At 36.4% G+C, this 16004-nt stretch overlaps 1 protein-coding gene across 3 annotated transcripts in view; it reads right to left on the minus strand.

Moving 5' to 3' along the window:
• The window catches only part of etv6 (ETS variant transcription factor 6), a 126319-nt gene that overhangs the window by 71173 nt on the left and 39142 nt on the right, over window positions 1-16004 (minus strand). For 2 of the 3 annotated variants that reach the window (XM_028805283.2, XM_051929550.1), the window contains exon 2: window positions 2578-2707. In XM_028805283.2, coding sequence (XP_028661116.1) covers window positions 2578-2707 — 130 coding nt within the window. The remainder of the gene's footprint in view (window positions 1-2577; window positions 2708-16004) is intronic. The other variant, XM_028805291.2, reaches the window with a different exon arrangement.

Here is a 16004-nt window from a genome sequence, read left to right on the forward strand (position 1 = left end):
GCCTGCTGAAGGTCATGAATACTATTAGTGTTTGACTGTACTCCTTTCTGTTGATATGAGGTACCTTTTAAGAAAGCATTATACCACTGTGCATATGACAATAAACTTAAACTTTCTCTATTTCTACATTCAGCCTTTCCTACTTTGAGAATAAGTTGAACCAGTTAATGCAAGTTCCCCTTTAACTCTGTGGGGAAGTTTAATAATGATCCACTCGTATATGTTTCTGGTATGGAAATAGAGGGGTGGAGGAGTGAAGTATACAATTTCACAATGAAATTAAGAACAGAAAGAACTGTAACAACTGACCAGCGCTACATCTAAAACATGTTGAAAAGGGTCATTTTTATCGAAAATCTGTTTCATCTGTGACATAATTAGAATAGTAATCATTCGTTCTTAAATAGTTACAACAGCTATAGATGCAGATATAATTTGCCAACGAGAAAACAATATAATGTAGTCTGTAGAATGACAGCTAATAATATGCTGCACATGACTCCACAAAGATCAAGGCAGCCCAACAACCTTAAAAGGTTAACATCTATGAAATCAGATAAAATGGTACTAATAACAAACAAGTCTGTATTACAAAAACAATGTGGAAGGCATAGTAATGTGTGGAAAACAGTGCATTATCTTTACATTGTTAATATACATGGGAGTGAAAAAACAGAGCCTAGACTGCATTCATATTTTTTCTATTGGTTAAATAAGATTCCAGATAATATGAACCGTCATGTGTTCTGAACAGAAAAGCAGTAGAGTGTAGTGGCTAAGACAATGAAAGTTGCTGGTTCAATTCACTCATTTGATTCACTGAGTAAGTCATTCAACTCACCTGAACTAATGCTTTAAAATATAGGTAAACAATTAAACTATATTCTAAAATTTAAAGTCACCTTATATAAAGCAGTTATCCAAATGTATAATAATAATAATAACTTGTAATGCTACAAGTGCCACTGTGCAAATTACACCCTGCAAAACATTTATGTCTTATTAAATTAATTTATCATGCCTTGCATTTCCCTGTCATAGAGTTATGAGCCAAATAGGATAAACAGTTTAGAAACTTAAGAATATGAACAGAAATTGTCTCTAGAAGATCAAGAAGAATAAGTTATAGAATTATTTGAACTCTCTTATTAAGCAATATTTATATTTTTCAGTTTTTAGAACATTTTTAAACAGAGTGAATTTGGGACTAGCAACCTAGTCTATTTTCTACCTTCTGGAATTTCACTTTTGAAAGTCAAAAAAGGCATAGCAGCAAATGTAGATGTGAGTGGCAATGGGGAATGATCTTAAGTGGGAATTTAGAAAGCATGTTTTTGGCACATGACTAGCAAGAGAAAAAGCCTGACCTGGTCCCCGAAGGCATAACCTATTGCAGAGGACAATGGCGTTTGTGATTTTCTGCTCTCTAAGGGTACAAAAAAAAACACTGAAAATGAACTTGTGAAACATGAGCCTATTTCAGCAACCTGATTAACAGATACATTTACCAAACAAAAAGGGCTTTTAAAAATAAGACAAATAAAGAGGAACTATCAGTAAAAAAAAAAAAAAAAAAAAAGTAGGTTTTCTCCTACACCCCCAACAGACATGCAGTTTAGGTTAAATGGTGATTCCAGATTGGTTCAAGTGTAAGGTAAGTGTAGATGTGTGACTGAACAGACCCTATGATGCACTGGTGCCCTATCCAGTACGGTTTCCTGCCTTTCACTCAGAACATTCAGGATAGACTTTGACTCCCCATAACCCTGAACCTGGAATGAACTTGGCTGGAGAATGGCATATTTTATAAGAGTACTGAAAACAGTTGATATAACAAATATAACGACAGAAATTCTCTTTTTTTAAAATGAAAATATACCCTTTGCAATTAACGTATTTGATCATTTTTGAACAACAGATCCACAACAAAATGAGTTCAAAATTGGGTATGGGAAAAGAAGGGAATAATTAAGGCTTGGGCAAGATAAAATTGATACATATAATATTTTAAACATAAAAATGATGTTCAAGCGTCCCTGAACTAAATTAAGATTTCAGAGTGTTAGCTCTGAATGTTATGTTAAAAATCACATATTAGAAAAAAGGAGCTATACAGTAAATAAAAGGCTACAATATAAAAACCCTTACAACTATTTTTTTGTACACCAACTATTTCTCTTGAATTTTAACTATGGTAATACCTAAAAATATCTAAACTATAATAGACTAATGTCTATTTACTTGCTAACACACAGAACACATGCAATAGTAAAACACTAGCTGTTAATCTGAATATTCAAATAGTATGTCAAAATACCATAAAAGAGTCACTATCTGAATTTACAAACATTTTAAAACATCTTTAAAATTCTGAGCTCATAGACATATATACATATGTACATATTGGTGTACATGGAGTTTTAAATAATTCCTGTATCTTTAAAACTGAATCCACTCGCTAAAGGAATAACAGGTTAATACAATGAAACTTCCTGCTTCTCCTTTGCCTGAGGCAGTGTGTCCAGCAAATGTGTGTGCGTAAGCTTCATTGTGTACGTATGTATGAGAGTTACTCACGCAGGTGTGTTGGCAGTCTGATTAGCTCTTCCTCCATGGTGCTGCTGGCTCTTTGTGTTGGAACATGTACCGGAGACGAAGCGTAGTTTGACACAGGGCTCTTAGGAGGTGTGTACGAGATCCTTTCCTGCTGTTGGAACACAAAATAAACACAAGACAAGTTCTGAAATATGTGTATTAAAAAAAAAAAATCTTTCAGTCAAATAAACATCCAGCTATATAAAATAAAGAAGTCTTTGAATCCTCTGTTTAATTTCCGTACAGCACAGTTTACACATAAGAATAAAGCACACCAATGTTGTGCTAAAGTCGAACCCAAAAATATTAAACTTAGCTGTTTCATCCTTCAGATTGCTTTACTCTACATACTTGCTGCTTTTTATTAAATGTGTGTTACTTTACAAAATTCAGCTATCCATTCCGTCCATTACATATTTTCAAGTGGCCTATCTTGGCAGCACTGGTCAGAAGGTCAGACTACATAGGCAGGTATTTGGAATTTGTGGGGGGAAACCAATGTGAGCACAAGACAGACAAATAAACTCCACACCGTCAGCAACTGGGCCAAGATACAAACCCAGTTTTCTACACCTGACCACTAAATCACCATTTGAGACCCTTTATAAAATATTTATCAAAGAAACAGATAAGTTAAAAATGAAAAGAACTGGTTCATTTCTGGTATCAAATACCTGACATCTAATAATAAAGGACAGCTTCTGTTGTGTAATATAATTTCTGAACAGTAAAAAAAGTATAAAAACAAAGAACAAAGAACAGAATCAGCAATGCATCTGTCACCTACAGAATCCAAATAAGGCACATCTGCAAACCGATCCAGGCATCATTGAATGCACTGATGATAAAATCCCACATAGGCAAATTTAGGGTTGACAGTTAACCTAACATGCCTGTTCTTTTTTGTTTTTTTTTTTTGATGTGGGAGGAAAACCCATGTAGATATGGAAAGAACACACAAACTCCACACCTCCATACCACTTTAACAGCTAAAATCAAGAACACACTATATATATATATATATTATATATACAGTATATATATATATATATATATATATATATATATATATATATATATACACACACACACACATATACTGTATATACATATATATACATACACACAAAATGTCCATGTGCCAAATTGTCCTATTATAAAAGGCAAATTATTTGCCTTGAAAAAGAAGCACAAAGGTAAAAATTAAGCACTAAATGCAAGATTAATCAGATACGGTTAACTTAGCCATTTACCTATGATTAAGCCAATCAACGTCACCAAAATTTAATATGCAGTATATGGCATCCAGTCTACATTACAAGAGCTTCTTCAGTTGAATTTGCAAAACAAGTTTTATATTACAGCATTCAATATGTGATACATATTGTCATAGGGGAAACTACCTTCTAATTACAGTCGTCCCAAAGTGGACATTCATGGCCTCGAAGGAAATAAAAAAAACCCAACTGAGGTTACTCCGGCCAAAAAAGATAAATCCAGCTCTACAACGTTCCTTCCTGTGGGATTCAATAATAATGTTGTAGGAGGAGTACAGAGAATTCTGTAGGACAGCCAAGGGGGTCTGACTGTTCAAGACACTTTTTTTTTTTTTTTTTTTTTTTACACACAGTATAATACAACAATTCAGTGACCCTGAATGCTCTTTGCTGTTTTGATATTTGCTGTTTTAAACATTGCCATGTCTTCCTATCATTAAAACTGAAATAACCTGATAAAGTACACTGATGTGATCATAACTTTTAGTGTAACATAAATACTTGTCAATCCAACAGAGTTTGAGTTTACCAGTAACAGAGAATATAGAAACTGTACAAAAATCACTAGGAGAACATATTATAAAAAAAATTAAACTGAAACAGAAACAAGAAAAACTGTAAAACAAAAAAGTGTTATCTTTAGTAGAATTTACCTAATTCACAAAAAGAGAAGGAGGCATTTGTGAATGTGTGCTCATTGAGCTTTAACAAATTATGTATATACAAATGGTGTTATGGTTCTTTTACTGACTAGGTGCTTTTACAGCACAATTTAAATGAATACTGCCCATATATTTTTATTCAGAACCTGTCCAATGATCAAGACCAAGCAGACAATACTAAAAGTAATCGCAGTTTAATGAAACCCCTACAAACCTACAGTACTGGTCAAAACTTGCTGCCCCAAATAGTCACAAACAAACTTCAAACCGTTAGGTTGTGGGTTTAAATCCCACCACTGATACTGTGTGACCATGAGCAAGTCACTTGACCTGCCTGTGCTCCAATTGGGAAAACAAAAAGAAATGTAACCAATTGTATCATAAATGTAAGATACCTTGGATAAAGGCATCAAACAAATAAGTAAATGTATTAAATCTGAAAGAGCTATAAACTACATCAATAAGGTAATGACAGATTGTTCACATATAAAATAAATGTGTAAAATGTACATCCCTTTGGCATTTAACTGGTTTGGAGGTCTGATGTAGCCACGCATGAAAATCTTAAAGGCAATTTTATATTTCACTAAGAAGACAGATCACAGATAATGCTTCTGATGTTAAAAGAAACTAACCGGTCTGTCTGTTATAGAAGATAAATGTACAAAGATTATATGAGGGGCTAAGAATTCATTAAAACCTGAAAACTAGAATCTGTGTCCAGTATGTAGTGTCCAATAATCTTACTGATAAAGAAGTAAAGGTAGGCAATGGCTATTTTTCAACTTGTACTGAAAGTAGCCTACAAGTTCTGTGTAGCTTTATGGTACTCGGTCAGTATTTATGAGGCATTTATAGGTTCTCAGCTGTGTCTGCACAGGATATTCTATGGGTATCTGTTCTTTCTTCTACTTAACAAATATGTGTGTACTGGATTAAAGGGTAATTATAAAATAAACTAGTGTGAGTAGGAAAGTGGGATATACAGTACTGTATTTGAGTGGGCCATGCGACAGGCTGATTCCCTTTCCAGAATTGCTTCCTACCTTGCATCTGACGTGGAAAGGCTCCAAGGCCCTCAATAAGCTATATGCACACAGTAATGCTGACACACTTCAGTCACTTCTGTTGTCCATACTGCAGTTGTGATTTTTGTTTAGTGGCAAGAATATCAGAGAAAAAGAAGTTTAGGTTTCAGTGTACTGATAGCTCTATAGCTTAACATTGCTTTGTACAGTATCTTTATGTTGAGCTTCCAGCAGGTAAAACAACATGCATTTCCCTCCAATGAAGAAACCCGATCTAAATGGATCGTCGCTATCCAGAGAAATAGATTTACACTTAGTCCCCATACTCAAGTTTGTGACCGGCATTTTAAATAAAAAGGATTTTTGGAAGACAGGGTCTAAGACATGGTGGCGACTGTTGAAGAAGGGAGCATTTCCTGTATTGAGTGGAACATCTTCACCATTCCACTTTCAAGACCAGGGGTTTGGGAGAGCAGAAAGCGACCAACGGAGGATGACATACTGTGCAAGGAGGAGGATGATAAAATACTCAAGGACAACAACTACACCTCAGTTTCGAATCCAGTAGTTGTCGAACTAGCACTTGATGAAAACATGTCGCTCAGAGAGGAGATCCTCCAGCTGAGGAAGCAAATAGAGACCCTTACAGTGAAGCAGCAGTTCACCGTTTTGCTGGCTCTGACAGAGACATTTGCTTTTTTGAAGGTAAGATGAGCAGCAGACTCGTGTCATTATGTATTGTGGCATCAGCACAGAGTGCCACAATGGATGGATTCTCTGCTCTTTACATGACTCTTTGAGGTAGCTCGTAATCCTTAAAAGGATTGTTTGCTTTTTGCTACACTACTTGGAAAAAGCGCGTGTGACTGTGTACTGTTGCCATTTTTATAGGTGCTCCTGCTATTAATGATGCAAGGCCAGCTTTTGGTGACTCCTCCCTGGCTCATATAACTTGTCCAGTGCCGTTAAGAGTATTAAGCTTACAGACTTGCCTGAAGAAGGGGCCTGAGTTGCCTTGAAAGCTTGCATATTGTAATCTTTCTAGTTAGCCAATAAAAGGTGTCATTTTGCTTGGCTTTTCTCTGCTTACAGACATAGTAACTTATCCCTGAATAAAGTTTAACGACTAATTTTAAAAATTTTAAATGTTTAAAAAGAAGCTTAATGTAATCACACATCTGTCCCATGTAATTTCATAGTAGACACAAGTTTGTAATATGTCTGGATCTAACCTTCATAATTGTGGATGTAGCTTCTTGAAACAAAGTCTGAAGTACTTCTCCTTTTTAGCTCCTGATTTTGGGCACAATATTCAAATAATGAGACTTACTATACATCACTTACCAGAATACTGGCCATGTCTTGAAGCAACTGGGTGAAAAACACTATAGCTAGTCTGTTTTGATATCAATGCCAGAAGTGCAGCAGCTGGCTGACATGGGATCCGGAAGAGAGAGTGTGCATATAGTCTATCAGATGAAGGGATTTTCATAATATTGCATTATAAAGTGGTAAATCTACTTGTGACACCCAAGTCACACTTAATCTAGTTTTTTCACAAAGTCACGTGATTGTAACAAGTATTTGTAGCACCTAGAGCAGTGGTTTTCAAACTCGGTCCTGGGGAAAATATGTGGCTGCAAGTTTTTGTTTCAACCACATTCACAATCAGTTATAATTATTTATAATAACAGTTCTAATTTAATTAGCTTCCCTTTGTTTCTCTTCTCTTATTCTGCATTCAGAAAAGCACCACAGTATGATTTTTACATTTATACATTGTCACACATGTGCAAATAGGGGACAGTTTAAGGGCTTAGATAATTGTACTATTCCTCCGGAAATCTAGATGGCACTATTGACTAATGCCTTTTCTCTTCCTCTCTTGGCAGATCGGAAAATTGACAACCATGACACTCTCACAAGAACGACAAAGAGACATTGGAAAGGTTTGGGGCAGCCACCCATATAATACTTCCCGACTGCAAAATCTATCAAAAAGAACAGACATGTTTACGAGACTGAGTCCAAAACAGAACTAACTTGCTGCCTTAAAATGGCGGCCTTTAAATGCAAGTAGAGGAAGTGATGTCATCAGGGCCGGAACCGGCAGTGATGTCATTGGTTGCCCAGGAACTGGGCAGGACTTCCCGAGAATGGTCTGCAATGAATTGAGAGAGAGAGAATCAGTGCATTTTGCCGCCCCCTGGTCAGGCGTGGAATTACTTTTATTCAATTACAGTAATCCCTCGCTATATCGCGCTTCGCCTTTCGTGGCTTCACTCCATCGCGGATTTTATATGTAAGCATATTTAAATATATATCGCAGATTTTTTGCTGGTTCGCGGATTTCTGCGGACAATGGGTCTTTTAATTTCTGGTACATGCTTCCTCAGTTGGTTTGCCCAGTTGATTTCATACAAGGGACGCTATTGGCAGATGGCTGAGAAGCTACCCAACTTACTTTTCTCTCTCTCTCTCTCTCTTGCGCTGACTTTCTCTGATCCTGACATAGGGGGATTGAGCAGGGGGGCTGTTCGCACACCTAGACGATAGGGACGCTCGTCTAAAAATGCTGAAAGATTATCTTCACATTGCTACCTTCTGTGCAGCTGCTTCCTGAAGCGACATGCTGCACGGTGCTTCGCATACTTAAAAGCTCAAAGGGCACGTATTGATTTTTGCTTGCTTGTTTTTCTCTGTCTCTCTCTCTGCTCCTGACGGAGGGGGTGTGAGCTGCCGCCTTCAACAGCTTTGTGCCGCAGTGCTTTGCATACTTAAAAGCCAAACAGCCCTATTGATTTGTTTGCTTTTCTCTATCTCTCTGACATTATCTGCTCCTGACACGCACTCCTTTGAAGAGGAAGATATGTTTGCATTCTTTTAATTGTGAGACAGAACTGTCATCTCTGTCATGTCATGGAGCACAGTTTAAACTTTTGAAAAAGAGACAAATGTTTGTTTGCAGTGTTTGAATAACGTTCCTGTCTCTCTACAACCTCCTGTGTTTCTGCGCAAATCTGTGACCCAAGCATGACAATATAAAAATAACCATATAAACATATGGTTTCTACTTCAAGGATTTTATTTCACGGGTGGCTCTGGAACGCAACCCCCGCGATGGAGGAGGGATTACTGTACTTTTATTTATTATTAGTTGTCCCCTAATCGCGCATGTGTAACAACACCTAAGATGTCACTTCCGGTTTCCACCTGCCCGGACCCGCCTTTCCTGCCCAGGACCTTTATCTCCGGAAGCAACGCCATCTTGAATCAGCCTGATGGAGGCTTGCATTGGTTCAACGTTTTCTCACAGAACTACACCACACGTTTTATTTGAATATATGGAGTTGGAGTTTAATGAAACCCCTAGTGGTCGACTAAAAATACTGTAGGGTGAAATCAACCTTAACCCACCACCTTCTGGGTAGGGTGGGGGGTGATCTTGCTGTCCTGTATGCATGTTATCAACCAGTTGAGACTCAGAACAACCACCAGATGGCGAACTGGAGGTGACTGCCAGCATTCTTTATGTTTGAGCAGCACTGCGCCCCTGTTGCTTTTCAAATTAAATAGAGTTGGCCGGTTCCGAGCATCAACTGGATGATAACATACATACAAGACTGCAAGACAAGCACATTAGTGAGTCTTTATTGTTTGTTAATTTATTTTTAAAGTTCTTTATGTTTGAGCACCACCGTGCCCCTGTTGCTTTTGAAATTAAATAAAGTTGCCCGGTTCCGAGCATGATGATAACATACATACAAGACCGCAAGACAAGCACATTAGTGAGTCTTCATTGTTTCTTAATTTATTTTTATTTTTAAAGTTGTGTTTTTTTTTTAAATTATATTTTCCTCAAGCAATTAAAAAAAAAAAAAAAACTTTATTTTCCTCCTGCTGGGTATTTTAGCTAGTGTTCTAAAAAGACATTTATAATATTTTTATTTTGACATACTGTAGCTCTAAATACTTAACTTTCATTTGATGTTTCTAATTATTTTTCCCTTTTCCGTGTAGTTTCTTCCCGTCATTGCATCATCATAATGACAATTAAAATCCGGCAGTGCAGACACCTGGGCAAACAACACTGAATGATGAAAGGCTAAAACTACTTCAGCATTGGACCCACTAATTGGATTAAATAACCAGAACACCTGAAAAAGCAGAATGAAAATGTTGAATAAAGGACTGCTTAATACACTTTAATAAAAATTTATGAAACTTACATTTGTAATTTATACTTTGACCCTCAAACACAGAAACTGGCAAATAACTGCTCACTTAATTGGGCTAGGAGTCGAGTTAAAAACAGAAGTTGGTTGGAACAAAAACCTTCAGCCATACTGGGTGCTCAGGACTCAGTCTGGGAACCACTGACCTAAAGGTTTAGGCTGGACTGACTAGAACCAACATGTCATGGATATCCATTACTGCGTTCTCTGCCACGTCACGTCTGTTTACACTGAAGGCAAAATTTGGTCAGTTGTGCTGCTTTGTTGGTATGCTTTGTTTTATCAACATGCTTACTTGGTGCCAAATAACCAATGCACTTTTTTTTTGTATCCTAACCATACTCAGTTCTAGTCCTGGAGGCACAATAGATTTCTTCACTGCCTGCATAATCTATATTGCTAAATGCTTATGCCATTTGTCATAATCGTAATACTGTAGTTTCTACCTTTCCATATAATGTCAAACAATTTAAAGTCAACCAAAACTATGTGTGTTCTTCCTAGTACGTGTTTTGAAAGTATTCCAACATACACCTATAATATGTACAAACATTTCTACAGGACTTTTTTAACTGATGAAACTTACCATGTTTGCAGATTACACTCATATAACACTGTGTTTTATGATTATTTTATTACTTGGAAGTGTTTTAAATAACAGTTCATTTATTTGGAATTGAACAAACTGCCAGGCATATTTCAGCTAAAACCACTGTCAACCTACAAGGCAGTATGATGAGATACACTTATCAAGACAGTAAGCCACCTGAAAGGACACAAAATAAATGTTTCATAAAGAATACTCAAGTCAATGCTGGCAATGCCAGCTATAGCAAGGAACAAAACATGTTCCTCAGTTTTCTTGAGCTAAAATTTCTGAAAGAAATTTTGTTGACTGTATATTGTCTACAGTGGTTTGTTTGTGGATTTCTCCCCCATGTTTTAATTAGGATCTTTGCACTCAAACATTGGAGTTGAAAGCTATTAATCCCACACCTTTTCTTTTGTAAAGACATCAAAGATTAGTTATAAATAAACACATTAACTCAGGAAGGCATCTAATTACTGTGAGATAACACCAAACCAAATTCAAGTTAATTTTAACATCTTTCAGTATATCAAAATTATAAGATTCTAGGTTTGTTTTATGTTATGCATTACATCCCATGATTACTACCCACAGCTAGCCAGTCATAATCAGAATCACCTTCAAGACCCTCATTGCCAACCAAACATTGCTTCTTACCCCTTAAGTTCAACAAGACAAGCAGGTTTTCTAAATCCAGTCCTCCTAATGTTTGAAAGCCTAGATACACTAGTATGAGCAAACCCAGGTTATAATCGGGGCAACTATTCACTTCAGATCTGAGGGCTGTCAATTTGAGGTGCCACCTCTCTGAATCATTTTCCCTGATATCTTTCTGGGAAGCTGCTTTGGTTCCTGACTACAGACCAAGCTCTTCATTATTATATTTTTATATTTAAAGACTGTCACTTAAGTATATTTCCCATGCCTGTTTGTCCTACTAGCTTTCCTCCATTATTGTGCAAGATCAGTGTATCGTTAAATACCTATTTTACTGCAATTTGCTGATTCAATCTGTGTTATAAGAGGGAATGTTCTGACATGCTGTATATTTAAAGAATATATAAAAATACAATAGGCATCAAATCACCTTCAAAAGGTCTGATTAACATTTTCTTTTTTTTTTAATTTACTGCCCCAAAATGAGTAATAATGTATGTGCTTGCTATACAAATAGGCTCTAGTCACAGAGATTCCATTATTAGCTTTAACTGACAGTTAAACTGCACACACAGTCAATTACAAATTATTGTCGGACAAACTGTTTCTTCTCAGGTTTCTTGGTTTCCAGAATATAACCAGAAACACCTTTAAAGAAAACAATCGTATTTCTTCGTTGTCAACATGTTGAACATCACTAAAACTGATATTTTTAATTTATAAGCAGTACATGTTTCAGTATTTTTGGTATGGTTGTATTCTGGTACATTTTTTTTTTAATGTGTGTTGCACATCGGAAATTAGTGAATATAATCTGTTAATTATGGAATATGATGAAGACAGCACAGTGAGACAATGATTAGTGTTCCTGCCTTAATGATTCAGCATCCTAGGTTCAAGTCTCACATCCAGTCATTGCTGGTGTGCAGTTTGCATATTTTCGGAAGGCCTGTACAGATTTTCCTCCCACATCACTAAGGATATGCACCCTAGTTTACCTGGCCTCAGTGTGACTGGGAGTTGCTTACCCTTTTTGCTCAGTGCTGCCAGGATAGACTATAGCCCTCAGCAATCATTAAACACATTTAGGGTGTTTGAATGTGTTGTGTGTATAATTATGATGACAGTTTTTCAAAGTCTTTACTCTATACAGTGCAACCCCATCTTTGGAATTAGCACCCAAATGTCCTGACTGTGACCTGAAGAAGGAACTGAGACCCAGGATATAGCCAAATGGGAAATATTAAAAAGGTGCTTAATAACAAAACAAATAAAAATATCAGGAGGATTAAGGTTAAGATAAAAAAAACACAAAACAAAAAAGCGTATCTGCCCCACTGAGCCCAAGTAAGACAAGGTATCTTCATACCATGCCATGGCCCACCTGCCAAGTTGTTTTGCCTGCCTAAGGAAAAGTCATCCCAGATGGAGGATCGCAGGAATCGTGGGAGAGAGGGGTCCTTTCATCGGATTGGCTGGCCCAGCACTGTTTCAGCTGTGGAATGGCCAAATGGGGGAGGCAGCTTGAAGGATGAGGTCTCCAGGACTCTATACAAATACAAATCTTATTATGGGATATATCATCTACTGTTAAATTCTACTCTTACTTCTAAAATTTATATATTTTTTTTTTTTTTATTTCTTACTATATTGAGAAATTGTTCTGTGTTTTGTACTGTATTGTATTGTATTGACCCCCTTCTTTTGACACCCACTGCACGCCCAATCTACCTGGTAAGTAACTGCTGCTTATGGCACATAGGGCTTTTGACTTAATTTCAACTGATTTGCTTAAACAGCAGCCGAACAATAATGAGCTGTAAGGTGAGCAAACAGATGACTAGCTAACTCAGTAGTCTAACTAATTTTTGCTTTAGTTGTAAACCAATGTGACTGAGTCACTAGTGGTTTCACACTGCACAACTGCCAGTAAAAGCACATACTGCGAATATCACAACAAAAAGTCAAGCAGTGTGATCCCATGCTTGTGTTACAATTAATAAGTCACTTGACAACAAATGAGTTCCAATTATGCTTTAATAAATACTGCACTATACTTCAACATTGAACTCACTAAACCAAACTTCACTTTAGTAGTAAAAGTAGTAAAAAAATGATGGCATCTCCTTGATCATTAATGACATGAAGAAAATGTTTCCTGTCCCTTTTATCAATTCTGCACATTGAGGTATTTTGATTCACACAGAACTTATTGATATTGTTGGATGTTCGATAACTGCTCATGTCAAGCCCAAATATTTCAATTCAGTTTGGAAGTTCAAGAAGGCACTGTAATAGACTGGTATCTCTTTCAGTTAGGTCCTGCCTCATGCCTGATGCTGTTACTATAGGCTGTAAACCCCCAAACCACCGAAATGGGTTAAGTGTATATAAGGATTTAAAATTATATTAGTTTCAGTAGGCCATTCCAAAACATAACATTTTTGAAGCTTCCTGTGTTATGTTCTGTATTTATCGGTACATTACACTCCTCAGAGACAGAATACACTGACATTTTCCTAAAGGTCTCACTGGTGTAATCCAAAATTCAGCATTTTCATAGTTTCCACAAGACATCCAAGTCATTCTCCCTCAGACATGCAATATGCTTCTTCTGGAATGCAGCAATTCATTTCTAGCATATCTTGTTTATGCCACTTTCACCTAACTCGTCAACAGACTTGGATCATCCAAATGACCTTTGCCAATTTTGAGAATGTTCTTTTCAGTGCTATTTTTGGACTGAATTTCAGTGTGCCCCCTATGACCAATTTATTCAGAGATTACTGTAGAAAGTACTTATGAGCATATGACACTGCGCTTTCCTTTAGTAACACAAGCACTTTGTTTCTAGCTGCTTCACGTGACTTTAACTGACTGGCCTTTTGCCTAATTGACACACATGGCAAAGGACAGTTGAACAGGAAACCAACTTCTTTTGAATTCAAAAGGCATGTTGCTGCAAATGAATGGTATTCTAGGAATGAATACATCTGGCTTGTTACTGTAGTAAAGGGAAAAAATAAACAGCAAAATATCTTATAAGGACCTCACCTACTCTCTGCTTTAAACACTAGTCATTGTCCTATTTTCATTGCTTAATGGGAAAAAAATGTTTGATAACCACAAAGTATTGGCCTTTGTTTAAAAGAAAATGCAAAACCAGCTATTCCACATATACATTTGAAAATAGGAACACCTGTTTTTCATTCTTTCTATACTGTAGAAAAAATTAATTAAATTTAGCTAAGCCTCCATGTTTGAACATTATGGGTGACTTTGGTTGACTCAAAGCATATTGACATTTCTTTGTTCATAATGTGCTAGATCACATCATTTAATAAGGCCACATTATATATTAACGGGAATCATCTGGCACGTGTCCGTCTCTCTTGATTTACCCAGGACTATACCTGAGTCAGTGGTTACATATGCAATACTGCATTAACAGCACAGCAATTTCAAAACTGTCATTTATCATTTCTATAAAAATGTTCTCACCATTATCAAACCTGCTTTATCCAATTTCAGGTTCATAGACTTTTTGGGCTGCACTGTGTGAAAGGCAGAAACCAACTTTGAGGACCAACTTTGAGTCACCAATTAAAAGGGAGCCTGCAACACACTGAGAATAATCAGTGTAGGTGAGACGGGGATTGTGCAATTTGCATTTGAAATCAGGTGCAAAACCAATATTGCTTTGATCAAACTTCTTTATGAAGCAATTTCCAGGAAATGTCTGATCCAAATATGTAAGTTTTTAAATCAGTATATCAATGCTTTCCTGGTTTTACTGCCAGGAAGACTTCAACAACATGTGCAGACTAAATTTACCTAAAATACTGGAAAGGAAAAAAAAAAAAGTTTACCTCCTGGCTGAATTTTTGCATGACTGCACATTTTTCACTGAGTTTGGTAAGATCATTTTTTTGGCTGTAGGAATATACAAAGGAGAGTCTGACAGAAAATATGAATAATTACCATGCACTCAAATTATAAAAGCACAAAAAGATGCAATTTTCAAGTGCAAAAAACGTATTCATCTTCACATGCTAACCCCACCCAAACCTCAAACCAACTAAAAGGATATTTAGGGTCAGTTTTTAAAAAAATAAATATAAAATTCTATTGTACATTTCATACTTTGAATGCACCTCAATATGCTTGGCAAATATGATGGTACCAACTACCCTAAAATATACAGTTAATAAAAAGATTAAAACAGAATATGGAAAGATGCTATGGAAATGATAACTACTTGACTATTTAGGTTAACAACTGTACCCGATTGAGACCAGCCCTGATTAATATAAATGTGACCAATTTTAGCCCTGACAAATGACTACACACTTTCTAGAGAGACATCACGTCACAGTAACAGGTTGGAAGCATGCGCTAAACTATTTCTAAAATCCCCTGGATTCAATTTCATTCTGTTATACAATTATAAACTGTGTCCTGTACCTTTGACAACACTATTACAACAACTAGTGACACACAGGGATCTGTTAGCTTATACCACATCAGCTATGACCCTTGAAAAGAATTAAACTCTTGGTAAAATGGCAAGGTACTAACAATTCCTCACAAGAAAATGACTGCTCATTTCAGGCTCACCAAAATAAACCTGCATGATCCTCAAAAGTTTGACAGCAACCTACTATGGACAGATGATTCTAAACTGTGACTTTTTAGCAGACATGTCCACAGTTATATCTAGAGACAAAAATAACAAAGCATTCCACAATAAAAGTATCTTTCCAAAAATTCACGGTAGTGTCATTCTATGAAGATACTTTGCTGTATCAGGACCCGGGTGACTTGCCATTAAGGAAAGAACACCAAAATTCTGCCCATCAGACCATCTGTCTATTAGCTGATCAGGAAGCAAGCTGATCTAAAATGCAAAATCAAGGAAACATCAAAATGATTAAGGTAAAAAAAACATTTAGAATTTTGGA

This window comes from Erpetoichthys calabaricus, chromosome 1 (genome assembly GCF_900747795.2).
Source record: "Erpetoichthys calabaricus chromosome 1, fErpCal1.3, whole genome shotgun sequence".
Classification (NCBI taxonomy): Eukaryota; Metazoa; Chordata; class Cladistia; order Polypteriformes; family Polypteridae; genus Erpetoichthys; species Erpetoichthys calabaricus.